Source organism: Tupaia chinensis, unplaced genomic scaffold (assembly GCF_000334495.1).
Source record: "Tupaia chinensis unplaced genomic scaffold, TupChi_1.0 Scaffold000146_1, whole genome shotgun sequence".
NCBI classification, from domain to species: Eukaryota; Metazoa; Chordata; class Mammalia; order Scandentia; family Tupaiidae; genus Tupaia; species Tupaia belangeri.
In genome coordinates this window covers 8,452,165-8,471,246 of record NW_006159616.1, presented here as the reverse complement: position 1 = coordinate 8,471,246, position 19,082 = coordinate 8,452,165, and the positions used below count along the sequence as shown (strand labels likewise).

The window sequence follows — 19,082 nt, the reverse complement described above, 5'->3', positions numbered from 1 at the left end:
TTCTCTCTCTCTCTCTGGCCAAATTGAAAAATAATAACAAATGGAATTAAATAAATAAATAATTCCTTTAAAAAAACAAAAACAAAAAGACTGCGACTAACGCAAAGATAGACCACAATCTCTACCCTGGCAATAAGGCCAAGCTACGCATGCTCTGAAGGCCACTGTAGTCATTGTAGCCTGTGTCTATAAACCTCGTCACAGGTTATGTGGAGAAATGCGGACTGTGACGTTGAGCCCTCAGATCCACACTTTCTAAAAGGCTGAGAAGGACTGGTTTCGGGAAGCATCTTTTTTTTTTTTCCCTCCTGACTTCACAGAGTCATGAGATTTGAGCAACATTAAGCAAATCTCTGCAGAATCTTCCTACATTGATATACACTGAGGGCCTACAAGAACGGGAAGAAGAAGGTGGCGTTCCCATTATACAGGCCTCCTTTCTTGGGGCCCTTGCCCCCGGCTACACCTCTTGGAATCGTGTCCTACGGGACGCCCGCTGGGGAAACAGTGGTATGGTGACTGCCTGTGATTACAGCTATGGAGGGTGGTAGAAACGTTAGCAGAGGATCCACCCCTCAGCGGGAGAAGGCGTTGACCAGAAAGGCATTTTCTCTTTCAATACCAGCAATTTTAAGGTGAAGTCTTGAAAGACTAAAAGAAAGGGAAGATCTAGACTATTCCCTGCTTTTTCCTACTGTACCTAATCCCTAGCACCAAGCTATCTGTACGGGGAGGAAGAGGAGGAGGAGTGGGAAGGAGGGGATGCTGACGATGAAGATGGTGATGGTGGTGGTGCTGATGGTAAAGATGAGGGTGGTGGTGCTGATGCTCGTGGCCTGGCTCACAGGGTGAAGGTGACGGTGGTAGTTATGGTCATGGCAGGTCGTTCCTGAGCACTCGCATTCCAGACACCGTTCTCAGTCGGTTACATACGTCGCCTCAGTCCATCCCCACTCTGTGCTGCACGTACCCTTGTCTCCATTTAGAAATGAGAAAACCGGGGACCAGCAGATGTGTGATGCTTACACGGCTGGACTCCCACATAGTTGACCGCAATTCGAGTTCCAGACCCGGTGACTTAAAACTCACGCTGGGCTCGTGTGCGTGCATGCCCAAGATCCTTAGAAGAGAATGGAGGAGAAGGGGTCAGGGTGTGGCCATCCGCTCCCTCCCGGGGCATGATTTCTGACTTTCTGTCTCTCTGTCTCTCTCTGTCGCTTCAGCAAGTGTCCACACCCTACAGCAAAAATCTCTTCCTAAAAAAAAAAAAAAAAAAGAAGAAGAAATGAGGAAATTGGGCCAGCCAGTGGCATGGTGGTTAAGGCAGTTGAATCCCACATAGTCAATTGTGTGGTTCAAATCCCAGACCCAGTGACTTGAAAAACATTCAGGGTGCATGTCTAAAACCTCAAGGGATTGTGGTGTGATCATTTCCCATGGGGGGTGTTTTCATGTGTTCTCTCTCTCTCCCTCCCCCCTCCCTACGTCCCTCCCTCCCTTCCTCTGGCAAATTGAAAAAAAAATGAAAGAAATGAGGAAAGTGTGGCTTAAAAGTTGTTTTGACAACCATTCTGGGATAAGATGATGCAAGGTATTTTACGTTACTGAGACCAGCATGGGGCCCCAGTCTGTTCACAACCACCCATCAAAGTTCCTCAGAGCCTTCTGTGTTCACAGTTCCCAAGAGCAGGACCACGGATTGTGGACCATGGAAACACCCCTCCTGGGTGTTTCCCGCTGTGCTGGGTGTTTTATACACACTGTACTTTATCCTCCCACCAACCCAATGGGGCGTAGATGCTACTTCTGTCTTCCTTCTGAAAGTAGGGAAACTGAGGTTCAATAACCTAAGAAGCTTGCCCAGAGTGACAGGGCCAGTACATGAGAGGGCTGGGACTCACTCCAAGGTCTTTATGACCCTAACTCCTGTGTGTGTTCTGTGACCCACCTTCCTCCGAAGATGCTCTGTTACTGCTTCAGACAGAGAGCTCAGTTTTCATTCCTTTAGGAAAGCCACATCCAGTTCACACCATGTGCCATAACCAGGATTGGCGTTAGAGTCATTGGTGTCACATCGCATTCTTCTGTAATGTCTGGACTTTGGAGACCAGCTGCCAAGGTTCAGATTTCAACTGCATACTTACTAGCTGTGTGGACAGGCCACTGGACATTGTCATGCCTCCATCTCTTGTTTTTAAAGTGGGCACTACATCTCAGGGTTCCTGTGGGGGCTGAGTGACGTGGGGACTAAATGACACACAGTCACAGTGCCTGGCTCACGACGGGCCTTCAGTACACGGGGGCTCCTGGTGGTCAGCCACAAGCACGTGCTAATTTAATACCTAAATGTGGTGACAGCTAGGTGACTACATGACTAGGAAGTGCAGCTTGATCTAGTCACACCAAGGCTTCTTCTCTGGAGCCCTGTTAGCAGGAAGCGGGCTTCCTTAGCCATGAGCACATGGTTGGGTGGAAGCCAAAGAGCCCTTTCCAGGCCTCCTTCCTAGGGCCATGACAATGAGCCTGCCCAGCTGCCACACGGTAAAGCTAGGGCTCAACTTTGACCTCAGAGTCCCTGCTCCTAACCACCTCGCCACCATGCTACGGCCTTTTAGCACATCGTCCTGAGATAACTAGATTTACAAATCCTAAAATAAATCCCCCGGGGGAATCTAGGCCCAGTAAACACAGAGGGGAACTACTTGACGTATACTTGGGTGACCTCATGAGAGGCCCAGAAGGCGAGGCTTCCAAGGGCCGAGTGCGTGCTGCTACTCGCTGTGGGATGGGCGAAGGAGTTGCCGGGAGATAGGAAGAGTCCGAGGGGAGCCTTGAAAGTCAGCCCTGAGCTCATCCTGCCTGGGTTCTCAGGCTTCTTTTTGATAAGGGAGAGAAAGGGCTTTTTACATTTCTCTCAGTTGTCTGTATCTATTTCTGCTAGACTTTGTTACAAATAAAAGCCTTCCCTGCATGCAAGAAAATTCACTTTCTCAGATATCTGAGATATGCAGTCTTTAAACAAAAAAAAAAAAAAAGGAGAAAAACGTAGAAATACAATACACGCGGTATGTGAAAATGTCAGTGTCTAGCCAAAAAAAAAAATCTGGAGAAAGACCTCAAACTGCTAAGAGTATCCTCTCAGCAGGGTGAGAACAGCCTAGGGCCTTCACTTTCACTCAGTCAGCCACCACTTATTGAGGGCCTACTGTGTGCCATTGCACAGAACATCAAGATGTAGCAGTGAGCGCTGTCCACACTACGAATCTCTGTAACATTGGGTTGTTTTCTAATGAACGCATGTCATTTTTGTAACCAGAAAGTTGATAAAGCTATTTACTCCTTCTCCCAAGGAGCAAAACCTCATTATGTTTTTTCAGTTTGCCATCTAATCCAGAAACATGATCAAACACACCCATCCTTGCTTCAACATCCTTGACTCCTTTGTCCCCTAAATCCTCTTTGGATCTCACCATGACTTGATCCTTCCCTTTAGTTTTTGGGTTACGGGTTGCAGGAATGAAATCCTAGACCCATCCCACCAGCAGTCTGTGCTCACCAGGCCTCCCAGCCCAAGCCAGGGTCAGCCAGGCCGTTTCGCTGCCTGCCATGCAGGCTCCCTCGCGGTGCTCCTCTCCCACCTCAGCTTCACATTCACCAATGCAACCGTTTCAAGCCTCTAATCTTTTTCTTTTTAACCTTTCTCTTTTTTTTTTCTATTTTATTTTGTTTTATAATTTGTATGGTTTTTTTGTTTGGCTGGTTTTTTGTTGTAGGGCATATGTGCTCACCAGAGAGGAGAGAGGAAAACAGGAGGGAAAGTAAGAAATCACCCCTGCCCCCCGGGGGGGATGGCCATGCTGCAATCCCTTCTCCATTCTCCTCTTGGGCTTCTGGGTACACATGCACACAAGCCTGACATGAGTTTCAAGCCACTGGGTCCGGGACTCAAACCATGGTAAGCCATGTGGGAATCCAGCTGCCTTAACCACCATGCCACAGGCTGGCCTCCATTTTATACTTTCTTATTTACATTTAATTGTTGAACATCTTTGTGGGATAATATATGGACTTTCAAAACATTGCATGCAGTGCTTAATAACAAACGAGGATAATACCATATTTATCATTTTCAGCAAAGAATACCACATTAGGATGTGTGTTGTTAATTTTTGTTTTGTTTTGTTTTGTTCTGTATATGAGAGGTTTTGCTATAGGGCACGTGCAATTGCCAGAAAGACAGAGACAGAGAGCAAGAAGTCACGCCCCCCCCAGGGGGGATGGCCACGCCGCAATCCCTTCTCCTCCATTCTCCTTTCGGGGTCTTGGGCACGCACGCACGTGCACTCGGCATGAGTTTAAGCCACCGGGTCCATGACTTGAACTGCAGTGGGCTACATGGGAGTCCAGCGACATAGCCATTATGCCATCTGCTGGTCCCTGTGTTGTTCATTTTCATGCTACTAGATTTTTTCTTTATTTTCTGTTTTGGTTTTTCTTTGTTTTAAGATATATATGTGTGTGTGTGTGTGTGTGTGTGTGTGTGTGTGTGTGCGTGTATATATAGTCGGCAATGTCTATTCTTGTCAGTCAGCTGTGGTGAAATGAAATGCTGTTCCACAACTCATTTGCCCCATCCACATGCGTTCTTCTGTTAAATGTTTTCTCTCTGAGCCCCTCCACCTCTCATCCCCCCCACCTGCCTCCAATCTCTTTTAAAAGAGAATGACAGACCTGGTCTGAACTTGGAATCTACCACTGACCAGCTCTGTCACTTACCTGCCCCTGGTCCTCATTGCCAGCCTCCCACTGAGCCTCTGCCGTGGACGCTCCAGCACCAGCCCCCCCCCCGTCTTTCCCAAGGCCGTGTTCTCTGGACCCGCCCCACACTCTTGGTTCTCTCTTGAAACCCCCTCTCTGCTGGCTCTCCGGCTCTGTGCCCCCACCTCTCTCCTGATCGTTCCCTGTGTTTTTAGTGGCCCCTTAATTCGTGTCCCTACCTGAGATTTTCTCCCATGCCGCCCTTGGTCCTCCCCCTCTGTCTCCTCTCACGTGAAGAAACTCGGCTCCGGGCGCTTCAGCAGCCGTTGTGTGTGTGCTGACGTCTGGACGCGTGTCTCTGCAGCGAGGCAGCGGGAATGGCAGCACGGGGGGCTCTGGCCTCAGGGCCATGCCACCAGGAGGAAGGGGACTGGTTCCTAATTTGCAGAAAGCTCCTGAATGGGCTAGACTGCCTTGCCAGCTGGGCACGTCCAGCTCTCTCTGACCGCCTCACCTTGGGGTCCTTCCATCACCTCACGTTCCACCTGTCTGCACCTGAGCGTGTGGGCCCCTCCCCCAGCCTGGCTCCCTGCTCCTCCTTACGGTGGGCCACCATCCTACCCCGATAAGGCTTTCTCTCTCGTTCTCCCCGCTCATCCCTGCTTCTCCCACCTGCTTACAGCGTCGGCACTGAATTCCTGAAGTCCCTCGGGCTCGTGAAGGAGTTCACCACGTAGGGAACAACCACCGCGTCTGGAGGCGTTTTGATTCATTCGTAACTGGGGTGGGGCGTGGGGGTCCTCCTGGCAGCTGGTGAGTGGAGGCCGGGTGCTACTTCACAGCCTAGAAGCCAGGAGAGCCCCCAGCACAAAGAACTGTCGGGGCCGACATTTCAATGCTACCGCAGTACAGAAACCCTGCGGGCTCCTTCCTCTCTGGCTCCCCCCAGTTATTTTCCTGAAAACACACTCTTCTGTCAAGCCGACTCCCAGCCCAGGCAGCAGCCGGAGTGGCCATGACTCAGCCCAGAGTCCTGGGGCCTCGAGCGCAGGGCCTGGCTCAGCCGTGGGCCAACTGTGCTGCTTTTGGCAGCCACGCGCCTCGGCCCACCGCCGCATCTGTGCGTGGGGTGGTGACAGTGGCGTAAGGCAGGCATCATTGCTTTGCAGAGGGCCGGACACAGAGGACACCCTCGAGACGTTTCAGAGTCACCCTCTTTAGGCTGCTGTTCCAGGCCTGCCACAGACCGACTTGCTTCTCTACTCCAGCACCGCCTCCCCCTCCCCCCTCTGCCATCAGCTCCTCCAGCCCAGTTAAGCTCAGCCCGCCCAGGGCAGGCCTGCATGTCCCTAGTCCCCACCTGCCTGCATCCTCTGTGGCTGCGGTAACAAATGACCACAAAGCCAGGGACTGAAATGGCACATTCATTCTCTGACAGCTCTGGAGGCTAAAAGTCAGTCCATGGGCTAACACCGAGGTGTCTGCAGGGCTGGTTCCTTCTGGAGGCTGGAGGGGAGAGTCTGTTTCCTTGTTCCTTCAGCTTCTAGAGCTTCATTCCTTGCAGTCATTGTCTCAAGGCCCCTTTCTCTATCTTCAAAGCCAGTGGCGTAGCGTCTTCAGACCTCCGCTTCTGTCATATCCTCGCCTCCATCTGTCTGTGGTCGAACACCCCTCTCTTTTTCTTATAAGAAGCGTGTGATTATGCCAGGTCCACCCAGATAATCCCCCTCACCCCATCTCAAAATCCTTCACTCAGGGCCTGCAGTGGTGTGGTGGTTAAAGCACTACATGACCGACTGCAGTTCAAGTCCCAGACCTGGCAGCTTGCTTGCTCTCTCTCTCTCTCTCTCTCTCTCTCTCTCTTTCTCTCTCTCTTACATGTGTCCAATAGCAAGTTGAACAATAATAATAATAATAAATTAAATTAATAATTCTAAAAAAAAAAATCATTCACTTAATCACATCTGAAAGTTCCTCTTACCCTCTGAGTTAACATTCGCAGGATCCAGGGGTTAGATCCGAAGTGTCGTTGGGCTGTTGTCCACCACATCCCCGACTCTGAAACCCCGAATTCTGCCTACCCAACATGCTCATGCCCAGCGGCTCCTTCCATCACTCCAGGCAAAAGGTCTCTTCCTCCTCTGGGACCTTTACATTCTCCAGCAAGTCACTCACACACCGCCTGGAGTCACTGCATGTTTCTAATCCGGTTTCTTCACAGGCATTTTCTTGCTCAGCGTAGGGATCACACATGCATGGACATGAGAGTGAGCGAGAGAGGAGCACCCTCGACAGGGTTTCATCGCACCATAATTCCCGTTCCCCAGCCCTCCAGGAGGACGTGGGCACGAACGCACCTGCCCAGCGTGCTTTCAGGGTGACCCTGTGATCGGAATCCACGGTAGGCTGTGTGGCCTCCAGCACTTCAGTCCAGTTTGTCACCGGCTCCACCACCAGGTGGGCCCTCTCAGGAAGTGAGACTTTATCTCTGAGACTGAACTGGAAGCCCCGGAGCGTGTGACTTTGTACCATCAACGCAGAGTTTCACACACGGTAGAAGCTTAGTATACAGGCATCCCGGTGATGGGTTTTAATTTTGCACCTCCAAACAGAAGCCTGGATTTGAGCCCAACCAAGTCTTATCAACCATCTTAAAAACACAAGCTCCCATTTTCCTGATGGGAGGGGAGCCTTCACCCACCTTTCTGATAAAAAAGCTTTGTTTTCAGAAAGCAAAGGCGCTGAATTGAATTGATACTCACCTCCTTCCTGTTTCTCTTATTTAAGGGTTCTCTTCGTACCTGGTGTATCTTATGGAACATTATAAAAAAATTATGAGCCAGACCCAGGAACTGCAGGTATCTTCTTTTATCTTCTTTTTTGCGTAGTTCACTTCACCACTGCCTTGATGTTTATCCAGCACTGGACGTTCAAAGCCCTGTTTTCCCCTCTATTAGCTAGTCTGTCCACATCCTCCAGTGGCTGAAATATTTCTCCATTTGTACACAGAGAGGTCTAGACAGGGTGGTCGGCATCTCCCAGGAAGATAAGGGCAAAGACGAGGTGTGATCCCCCATCAACTTCCCAGGCTAAAAACGTTCGTTTTCCTTGGTCAAAAACCTGAAAGTGTTAAAGCCATCAGAGTTCAAAAATGTGTGGCTATCCATAGGACAGGAAGCAGAATTACTAAAAGAAAAGAAATATTCTAGCGGTAGGTAGCTGATCCTTAGGAATCATTTCATTCTGACAGCTACTGCCGCAATGGTGCGGTGTAATAGGCGACCACAAAACCCTAGTGGCACTCAGCATTTCTGTGGCTGGCCCTTGGCTGATCTGGGGTGGCTTCAGCTAGAGGGATCTGACTCTGTTCCACGCGCCTTTTCTTCCAGCAAGCCAGTGGCCACGTGCTCATAAAGACAGCAGAATTGCAAGAGAAAGTAGGCCTGATCACAGTGTGCTTTTCAGTCCTCTGCTTCGTTATGTCTGCTAATACCCATTGGCCAAAGCAAGTCAGTGTCTAGTCCAGCGTCAGGGTGCAGGTATGGAAGGACGCTGCAAGGAACATAGCCAAAACCCGGGTAGAGGAAGGGTGAAGAATTGGGGTACCTTTCCTAACAGCCATGGAGACCTGAGCCCAGTCAATAAACTCTTTCCGTAAAGGATAGATAGTAACTATTTTAGGCCTTGCAAACCGTACAGTAGCTGTCATGTATATTCAACAACACTGTTGTGGAGCAAAAGCAATCACAGACGATAAGTAAATGAATGACCATGATGGGCATGGCTCTGTTCCAATAAAACTTTATTTACAACAACAGGAGGTGGACCAGAGTTGGTGTGTGAAGTGTAGTTTGTTAGCCCCTGGTCTAGTCAGTTCTTCTCATTTCACAGATATGGACACTGAGATTCAGACAGGCTCGGTGACTATTTCAATGGCACTCTGCTAATTGGTGGAAGAATCGAGACAAAAGCCCAGGTCTCATGACTTCTGGCTCATTGCATTTTCTCTTACATCCAGCAAATAATCACAATTCTAGCTGCTATACACGTGCATCTATTTCGTGCTAGAATTTTCAATCGTTATCTTATTTAATCCTTAAACTCTAATAACAATTAGGTCATCAGGAAAGTTATCATGTATTTTTTATGCAAAAATGTGTCTTGACTTTCCCAATGACCCAATATACACTATTATTTATCTCTCTTTTTTTTTTTTTTTTTTTTTTGGAGAGGTTTTTGCTATAGGGTGCGTGTGCTCGCCAGAAAGACAGAGAAAGACAGAGAGACAGAAAGCGAGAAATCACCCCCCAGGGGGGATGGCCACACTGCAATCCCTTCTCCTCCATTCTCCTCTCAGGATCTTGGGCACACACACACATGTGCCTGGCGTGAGTTTAAGCTGCCAGGTCTGGGACTCGAACCGTGGTTGAGTATATGGTAGTCCAGTGACAGTAACCATTACACCAACTGCTGGTCCCTATCTCATTTTTTTCTAAATGAAAACACATCTGGAAACAACTAGAACTGGGAGTCTACTTAGATCCAGAGTCTGAATTTTACACATATATATATATATATAATAATTATTATTATTATTATTATTTTGATTTGTCAAAGGGTGTGTGTGCTCACCAGAGAGAGACAGAGAGGGGGAAATGAGAAAGCACCCACCCCCATTGGGCATGGCCACATCACAGTCCCTTCTCCTTCATTTCTCCCTCTTTTCACGATTTTAAGCCCACACACCCAGCATTCTTTCAAGCCACCAGGTCCAGGATTCAAACCACGCAGTTGACACGAGAGATCCAGTTCCCTTAACCCCAGGCCGCAGGCTGGCAGCAGTATCTTAGTTCTTAGCCACTATACCCTATTTCTTTAGCTAGTAACTAGGCCAAGTAAAGTCTATGTTTTTAAGAAAACTTTGTGTAAACCTATGTCTCAAGAGGAAAACTGATTACTCATAAAGGGAATTGCGTTGGTCCCGTCCCCATGGCTTCCATTTCCTTTTCTGGCGTGTCAGGTCCAGATCACCAGTTCCCAGGAGGCCCTGCAGTCTCTGCTGCAGAACAAGCTGCAGGAGCACCTGGCAGAGAAGGAGAAGCTGGACGAGGAGAGGCTGGAGCAAGAGGGGAAGCTGAAAGCCAGAGTCCGGAGGCTGACGGAAGAGAAGATGGTAAGGTGGTCCCTGTCGCCTTCTGTGCTGCTGGAAACTGACGGAACGGCCTTTCCTCTGGGAAAGTGCGGGCCTGTGCTCAGACGGAGGAATCGCAGTTACTTCTTGTTCGATGCTATGTGACTAAATTATACAGGGTGAATCTTTTTTTTCTTTTTTTTTTTGGAGAGGTTTTCGCTATAGGGCGCATGTGCTCGCCAGACAGACAGAGAGAGAGACAGACAGAAAGCGAGAAATCATCCCCCAGGGGGGATGGTCACGCCGCAATCCCTTCTCCTCCATTGTCCTCTCGGGATCTTGGGCACACACGCACACGCACACGCGCCCGGCCTGAGTTTTAAGCCACCGGGTCTGGGACGCGAACCACAGTTGACTACTGCTGGTCCCCAGGGTGAATAATTTTAGAGGATTTCACATGAAGCTTGAATGCTGAAACTCGCAGCAAAGTCCACTTGAAAAGGCAGGGTTCTTGAGATTTCGGGGTGATGCTACTTGACTTGTTTATATGTTGCAGATGGTTTTCCACATCCGGGCCATTACTGCAGGTCCTACTTTGTAACTGGCAGACTTTCTAAGTGTGCACCAGGTCAGCTGCAGAGAATTTTGACCTTTTGCTTTCTCTTTCTACATATCAGGGAAAGCAAATGGCCAAATTGCTACTTATTGGTCTAGAAATCAGGTCAATTAGAAGACAGCTAACAGAGCACCTCTCGAACCCGAAGGTACCACAGGTAATCTGAGGAGCTTGCTAAAATGCAGATTCAGACTCCGGCTGGGTCGGAGCCTGAGAGTCCACATTTCTAGCCAGCTCTCGAGGGTGCAGGTGCTACGGCAGCCAACTCCATTTTCTTAGAGCAGTCTTAGAGGAAGGCTTTCCCAGAGTTGTCCAATAGGAACCACTTGGACACTTTGGTAAGAATACAGATTTGAGACCAGAAGTCGGTGTAATGGTTTCCCACGTAGTCGACAGCAGTTCGAGTCCCAGACCTGGAGGCTTGAAACTCACTCCAGGCGTGTGTGCGTGCATGCCCAAAATCCTGAGAGGAGACTGAAGGAGAAGGGCATGTGGTGTGGCCATTCCCCAGGGAAGCTATTTCTCACTTTCCATCTCTCTCTGTCTCTCTGGCGAGAATATGCAACCTCTAGCAAAAAATCTCTTAAAAAAAAAATACAGATTCTTGAACCCCACCCCAGATGCACTGAATCAGGATCAGAAGGTGCAGACCTGATAAGCAATCAGGTCTCAGAGTGGGCTTTTCTGATCCTCAGGGACCTGCTCTCAGTGTCACTGCCTTCATTGCCACTGTCCTCTGTACACACGCCTTTGCCTGCACTTTTAGAGGTTAACTATATTTTGCATCTATACATCCCCCTCCCTGTGCCCAGGTTCTGATCTCATCGGGTTGAGGCCACAGCTTTGTGGGTGCTCCAGGTGACTCCAGGACACAGCCAGGGCTGAGAACCGCTGTCTGTGGGACGGGTGACTGTGCAGAGGCATTCGCATGGTGCCCCTCCTCCCACCCACCTCAGGCAGCAGCCCCAGACCCACCGGACCCTGACTCTCCCCAGCACCTCCTTTCTTCCCCTGTGGAGGGCCATACTGCCACCCTCTCCATCTGTCACCAGCCCTAGCACGGTGACACCAAGTTAGGCTACCTTTACCTGCCGCCCACCCCAACCCCAGACCTCCCCACTCCTCTCTCAGCCTCTTTCATTCCCACCCTCAAACCCATGTCCAGTCACCTGGTAACACTCTCTCCTCCTCCCTCTTCTCTTTGCCTCTCATTCTTCCTTTCTGCCTTTTGTGAAATAAAAGGTTAAAAAGAAAGAACCACTGGACCAAGTCGCACTTGAGCTGCGTAAAGGTAATATTGATGAAAGCTGTAAATCGAGGAGGGTACATTTTGAAGAACAACTAAATATAGAAGCCAGCATCATGCTACCGGGAGGAAGCTCGAACCAGACAGAATCTAGAACTCTTCAAAATCTTTCCAAAACTCTCCACCTCCTCCCTCACCCTTTTCATTAATTTCTCCCCGTGGCATCAGCCTTTGGGATGCCTTACTTATTTCATTTCGACTGACTTTCTCCATGGTCTGGCGCGGTATTTTTGGCCCCACTGTCTTAAACACTTACCTCAGACACCAGCCTGGGCTTCCCAGATGCCTTTATGGCCTTGTTCCTGGCAGACAGTGTCTCAAGGACTGGCTTCAATTTGCCCTTGAAACACACAGACCTCAAGGCACCCCAGCCCTTGCAGAGGACGAAGCACGTCAGGTGCGCTCCCAGACAGAACGCGACGCTGCTCGTGTTCATTTCTGCTCCTGTTGAGGGACACCCCTCTTGGACTGTTATAATAATGGTCAGACTGACCCTGAAAGAAACATGAATCCTTCTCTTGCCATGTAATGTCCCTCATCCTGCCCTTTCTAAAAATACATGAGTTCAAACCCACAAACTAGGCCCCTTCTCATGAGTCCTGACTTGTTTGAGGGCTTTGATCCCTTGGGAAAACTTGACCGTTTCTTTGGTCATAGGGTATGTGCACTCATAAGAGAGAGACACAGAAAGACGGTGAGAGGAAAAGTGAGAAAGCAACCCCCAGGGGATGGCCACGCTGCAACCCCTCCTCCTCCATTCTCCTCCTGAGGTTTTGGGCACTCATGCACACACACTCATCCAGCATGATTTTTAAGCCACCAGGTCCGGTCAAGTCACAGGGTCTGGGATTCAAACTGCAGTCAGCCATGTGGAAGTCCAGCACCTTAACCACCACGCCACCTGCTGGCCCCTGACATTTCTTTACCTGTCTAGCATTCTTTTCTTTAGTATGAGTTGTTAACAGCATTCCCTTGGTTCATGCACACAGGGTGTGGGCAAACTTCTTCCTTACAGAGCCAGATAGTGAGTCTGTCCAGTTTTGCAGGCCACGCTGTCTCTACCATGACTGCTCAGTCTGGTGAGGACTGAAGGCCCAGGCCATGCAGTGCCTGACGGAGTACAGATCCCTGCCATGTTAACAACAGTCATTGACTTTCAGGCTTTGGAGGAAAGCATTACTCAGGAGAAAAAGAGATGGAAGGAAGCCTTACAGGAAGAACAGATGAGAGTCCAAGAGCTGGAGAATCGCTTGGCCCTCCAGAAGAAGGTATGCAGGCAGCTCAGGGAGAGCGGCTGAGCCTGAGCCCAGACCAAGGCCCCCCGGCTAGAAGTGTGGACCTGAGGCCCTGCTCCGGGCCTGCCGACCCAGGGCCGTGCTCTGAGCTCCCAGGCAGTGCTGCCCAGCCTCTCCGTGGGGTGTGGTGAGGACTGAAGAGGCAAACCACGCAGTGCCTGGCACAGTGTCCAGAGTCCTGCCATGGTAACCATGCCTATTAAACAACGGTCATTGACTTTCAGGCTTTGGAGGAAAGCATTACTCAGGAGAAAAACAGAGCAAAGGAAGCGTTACAGGAAGAACAGACGAGAGTCCAAGAGCTGGAGAACCGCTTAGCCCGCCAGAAGGAGGTACGCAGCTCGGGGAGATAGTCCACTCGAGCCGGATCCTGGCTTGAGGGCCAGATGGAAGGAAGTTCAGAACCAAAGATGATGGGGTAGTCCGTGGGAGAGCTTTTCTGGGGAACTGGTCCGTGGGCAGGTTCGTCTTCCTTGGGAAGCGTGGACCATTGAAGGAGGGATCCTGGGCGCTGGAGCCTTGGCCACCGGTTGGGAAGCAGTTGTAAACAGCTTAAGGCACAAATGTAGACTAGTGACTGGGCTTCTGCTTGGAGGTTATGTCTGAGCGCCTAGAAATGGGGGATGACAGAGTCATGGGCCTTCAGGGCTACACAAATCCCCCGACGACTTCCTAAAATCGTCCAACTTTCAGCACCACCATCAAGGAATTCTCCTTAGCCTGGTGTGGGTGCCTCGGCTGGCAGAGCGTGTTTTTCCTTTAGGTTGAGTTGGGTCACACTTTCTCCACCTGCGCCTTACATGTCCTGTGAGACATTTCCATTTCTTCTTCCACATTTGATAATAACTCAGATGCTGGAAAATCGAGGCACCTGCTCTCTGCTCTCTGCGGCTGCTCCTCTCCGGGCCCCAACCCCCTTGCTTCTCCTCGAGTGCCTCACAGGATGCCAGCTTGGCACTGGACCCATCTTCTGGCCGGCTTTACTCTCCAGAACTCACAGATTGGCAGCTTACTGACTGAGAAGAGCCGGTGGATATGTTTTGTTTGGCCCCAGAATGTTTTCTTTTGAATTTATAAAATTTATTTGAAAATCCAGACTTCCATCCTCTCTTTAAAAGTCAGTCAATTTGGCCCTCATTTTCACTTGGCAAAAGTGAACTTGGAGCTGAACCAAGTAGCGGTAGTTTTGCTGCGGTCCTCACCACTCCCTATTGTACTAAAGGTAGCCCATCTCATTTTTGGTGTCTGTTCTAGCCTCTGTAGGCTTTTGACCTTGCTACCATCACTCATTTTCTTCTTAAAGTGTGGTAGCCAGGGCCAGATTCTCTTCTCCAGCCACGGCAGCCTAGAACAGGACTCTCTGCTCCCTTGTTGAGAATGTTGTACTTCGCTTAATGCATCCAAACTTGCTTTTGGGAAAACCATTACATCGTCGATTCACGCTTAGCTTGTGGCCCCCCTCAGACCCTCAGGCCTTGTTCACATATGCTCTCATTAATCCCTCAATTCTGAGACCGCCCAGAGGAGCACAGGCTTTGCAGCCAGGTGAAATGCAAGCTCGCGTCCTGCTTAGGCTACTCACTGGCTGCGGCAGAGCTATCAATAAAGAGTGTCTGTGAGGATTAGCTGCGCTGTAATGGCGTGGTTGACCTGGATCGTTGCTGAGTAAGTGGGAGCAGGTGTCGTTATCACCTCTGCCGCCCCTTCTGTTCAGGTACGTATCTTCGCCAACCTCACTCCTCAGAGTAAACTCCTTGCCCCACCCCCACCCCACCACCACTGAGGGAGAAATAAGTCGACCCTGTGCACACCTGAGCAATCTGAGCTGACGGAGGACAGATGTTGATAAGCCATCCTCACTCAGCGTCTCCCCTGCAGCCCTCTGTAAACAGTCACGGAGGTCCGCCGCCGGGATGGGAGGAGGGTCTCCAAGGAGTCACTTGAGTCAAATGCCATCGAGAGGTCAACAGCATGGGACCAGGGGAGGCCTTACATTTAGAGATTTCGAGGTCACAGGGTACTCAGGAGAAAGAGTTAAGTTTGACTGCAGAGAGGAGCAGTGGCCAGTCACCCCTAGGGGATTAAAACACCAGCCCACTTCTGGCAGAACGTCTGTGTTTCCTGTGGAGGAACTGGAGTTAGCTGTCCTGGCCGCAGGCTTCATTGCACCCCAATGGTTACTGGGTTTCCTTTGTGTTAGACCCTCGCTGCGTTTTCAGTGGCATCTTTAAGGACGACAGAATCACGAGGTCATAGTTTGGGGTTTGCTGTCATGTTAAAGGTTAATTCGCGTCGGGTCAGCCAGGTGTAGTGGTGATTTAAGGTGGTTGGAGTGCACATAGCCAGGTGTGCATGCACGGTTTGAGTCTCGGACCCCGTGGCTTGAAGGATACTCTGGGCATGTGCGTGTGTGTGCTCAGAATCCCTAGAGGAAAGTAGAGGGGAAGGGATTTCAGCATGGCCACACACAACCCAGGGGTGCTTGCTTTCATTTAGAGATTTCGAGGTCACAGGGTACTCAGGAGAAAGAGTTAAGTTTGACTGCAGAGAGGAGCAGTGGCCAGTCACCCCTAGGGGATTAAAACACCAGCCCACTTCTGGCAGAACGTCTGTGTTTCCTGTGGAGGAACTGGAGTTAGCTGTCCTGGCCGCAGGCTTCATTGCACCCCAATGGTTACTGGGTTTCCTTTGTGTTAGACCCTCGCTGCGTTTTCAGTGGCATCTTTAAGGACGACAGAATCACGAGGTCATAGTTTGGGGTTTGCTGTCATGTTAAAGGTTAATTCGCGTCGGGTCAGCCAGGTGTAGTGGTGATTTAAGGTGGTTGGAGTGCACATAGCCAGGTGTGCATGCACGGTTTGAGTCTCGGACCCCGTGGCTTGAAGGATACTCTGGGCATGTGCGTGTGTGTGCTCAGAATCCCTAGAGGAAAGTAGAGGGGAAGGGATTTCAGCATGGCCACACACAACCCAGGGGTGCTTGCTTTCTTTCTCTCTCTCTCCCCTTCTCTCTCTCTCTTCCTTTGAGTGCATATGCCAAACACATATGCCTTATGGCAGAAGGAAAAACCAGTTACCATGAGCCTGCAAGCCCTGCAGATCTGGTGTGAGCCATGCAAGGTCTCTCTTCTCGGTGTGCCCGTGCCCGCTGCAGGGGCACTGCCCAGAGGAAGCCTCAGGGGGGTGAGGTCAGACTCGGAGCAGCCAGCAGCACTCTCACAGGGGAGGGCCTCTGAGCTGCTGCCACAGCTTATAGGAAAGTGCACCCCAAAGCCCTCCTCACACAGGCCAAGCAAACGTCACTCTCGTGACTCTGTGCTTCTGCTCCACTTAGGGCTGGCAGTGACAGCAAGGTGTCGGAGTTTTTTAAACCCCTTTTCACTATAGAATAAATATAACATCTCGGGAGATATTATATTTGAACCATATATGAGTTAAATCTTTTTCATGTTAAGCTTGTGGCCCCCCTGGATCTCTGACCACCCGTTCTACTGAAAACCGTGTTCTGAGTTCCAAGCACCTGACAGTCAACCTGGTGTTTACGTGACAATCCATTTGAAAGTCTAGGTGCCGGGACAAGCAGATGATGTAATGGTTACATCTCTGGACTCTTGCCTAGTTGACCGTGGTTCAAGTCCTGGATCCAGCAGCTTAAAACCCGCTGGGCACATATGCATGTGTGCCCAAAATCCCGAGAGGAGAAGAGATTGCAGCATGGCCAACCCCTTGGGGGGGGGGTGATTGTTTGCTTTCTGTCTCTCTCTGTCTCTCCAGCAAGCACATGCACCCTATAGCAAAAGATCTCTCTGTAGAAAAAAAAAGCTGAGGTGCCCCTTCTGTCACCAGGCCAGCAATTTACATCTGCTGCTGATTTGCATTAAGCCCCTTTGCCAAGTAGGTTAGCAGCAAGTAGCTTCCTGGCTAATATTTCCTGACCGGGAGCTCCACATACTAACCTGCGTCCTTCCCTGCCCTACCTGAGCACTGCTTCCCCTTCTAGAAATCAGCATACTGTGGCTTGTCAACACAGCACACTGCCCTCCCTCTTGAAACTGGATTCTCCTCGTGAGATTTATTTCAGTAACGGCAAATTCCATTATTAATGAGATCCTTCTTTTATCAGAGGCTGCCTGGTCCAGTGGTGAGAGGCCTGGCTCCCTCTGCATCCTCGTTCCCTCCCCAAGGCCTCCAGAGGCAGGTTGTACACTTTCCTCTGCGCCAGATTCAAACGGCGTGACCTGGGGCCCTCGCCAACTTCCTGTCCCTCTGTTTCCTCACCTATAAAGCAGGGTCGCAAACAGCTTCTCTAGGAGGGTGCCCTGAGAGTAAAGGTCATGCTGTGAGTGGTGCACTGGCCATGGCCCTGCCATGTAATCGTCACTCCAGCATTTCAGCTACTGTCATTGTCATCATCCTCACCAGAGCAGTTTCCCCCTAAACATGCAGGCCACCAAAGGACTGGTCATTGGCTTTCAGGTGTTGGAGAACAGCATGGCCCAGGAGAAAAGAAAAGCAAGGGAAGCCTTAGAGACTGAAAAGAGGAAAGTGCAGGATCTGGAGAACCACCTGACCCAGCAGAAGGAGGTATGAGCTGCAGAGGGGAGCGGGGCCGGGGCTGCCGGACACACTGGCAGGAGCTCCAACGCCAGGTGTGCCCTGAGAGTATGAGGTGAAGCAGGCAGCTGCTGGGACAGCACCTCCCTTTGAAATCACTGGTGTCTGCCACTTACTGGGTGGCATGGAAAGATGGCCTAAGTGCCTGTCTCTCAGCTGCCTCACCTACAAAATGGGAAGAATGGTCCCCAAATGTTACTATTAACATACGTAAAATACTTAGGGCTGCACCTGGCAGAGCCGGGGCTCTCCATCAGCTTCTCCTGCTCTTTGGCTCAGTTGTCTCGAGAAGAGGGATGCCCTCCAGGTCGGGGTCTGCGTCGGGCCCTCGGCCAGCATCCTCCTGCTCACAGCAAGGTGTTTATGGCACAAGCCAGCGTGGCCCCGGGAGAAAACACTCGCCTGGCCTCCGTACCCTGGTGTCTTAGAGTCCTGTGCAGACGCTCCCAGACCAGCCGATGGGAAAGAGACTCAGCGCAAAATGAGATGGCGGAGGCAGGTGCAGAGCCAGCTCACGTGGCGGTCACATCAGAAAAGCCCCAGGATCAGTGCCTTCAGGAAGGATGAGAAGTGCACCTTTGGGAGCGGGTGATGCGGGGCAGGTGGGGAGGGCTGCTGAGCGCCAAGCCCAGGCAGAGCCGGAGACATCCGTGTCTGCCGCCCTTGCCTCCCTCCACCCGGCACACCTACCGGACGACCCAGGAAAGGAGGCCCGAGGTTAAGCAGAGGACTGTCACTAAAGTGTACCCGGACGCTCAGGTCACACCCTGGAAGACAGGGGGATCCCTGTGTGTCAGGGGGCAGCACTCGTGACCCACAGTGGCATCCCCATAAGGCAGCCCAGACACACGTGCTTAGCCCTCATGGAGTTTCCGAAAACAGCTGACAGTGTGGGCCTTGTTTGGTCCGGTTTTATTCCTCTGCCCACAAATATTCCCAGAGCACCCTCTGAGTGCCGGGTCCTGTTCTGGGTACCAACAACACCACGAGAACAAGACAGGCCAGGCCATGCCCCACTGAGCCCATCCTAGTGAAGACACAGAAAAACGTGTAAACCAGAGCACAGGGCAGCTCCAGAGCCACAGGGCTAAAGGGAGGGGTGGTGAGGGTGTCCCACGGGCAGGGAGGGTTTCCCTGCAGAGGCAGCATTTGAGACCTGGAAGGGAGAAGGCACACCAGTGAAGAGATGCCACCAGGTAAAGTGCACACATGCAAAGGAAGGGACCTGGCCCAGCAGGTGGGCCAGGACATGAGAAATGCACCCAGAACTGCAGTGAGCTGGAAAGACAGACGGGGGGCGGGGGGGTGGGGGTCAGCGAAAGGAAGCAGGCAGGAGACGCAAGGGGGGGGAGGCAGGGAGGGA

General features: G+C 50.9%; 1 protein-coding gene across 3 annotated transcripts in view; it reads left to right on the top strand.

The window, feature by feature from the left end:
• The window catches only part of FHAD1 (forkhead associated phosphopeptide binding domain 1), a 171,516-nt gene that overhangs the window by 106,375 nt on the left and 46,059 nt on the right, over nt 1–19,082 (top strand). For 2 of the 3 annotated variants that reach the window (XM_006145267.1, XM_006145268.2), the window contains 5 exons: nt 7,546–7,616; nt 9,779–9,931; nt 12,972–13,079; nt 13,331–13,438; nt 17,582–17,689. In XM_006145267.1, the coding sequence (XP_006145329.1) occupies nt 7,546–7,616; nt 9,779–9,931; nt 12,972–13,079; nt 13,331–13,438; nt 17,582–17,689 (548 nt within the window). Of the gene's footprint in view, nt 1–7,545; nt 7,617–9,778; nt 9,937–12,971; nt 13,080–13,330; nt 13,439–17,581; nt 17,690–19,082 lie in introns of all 3 variants that reach the window. The other variant, XM_027770619.1, reaches the window with a different exon arrangement.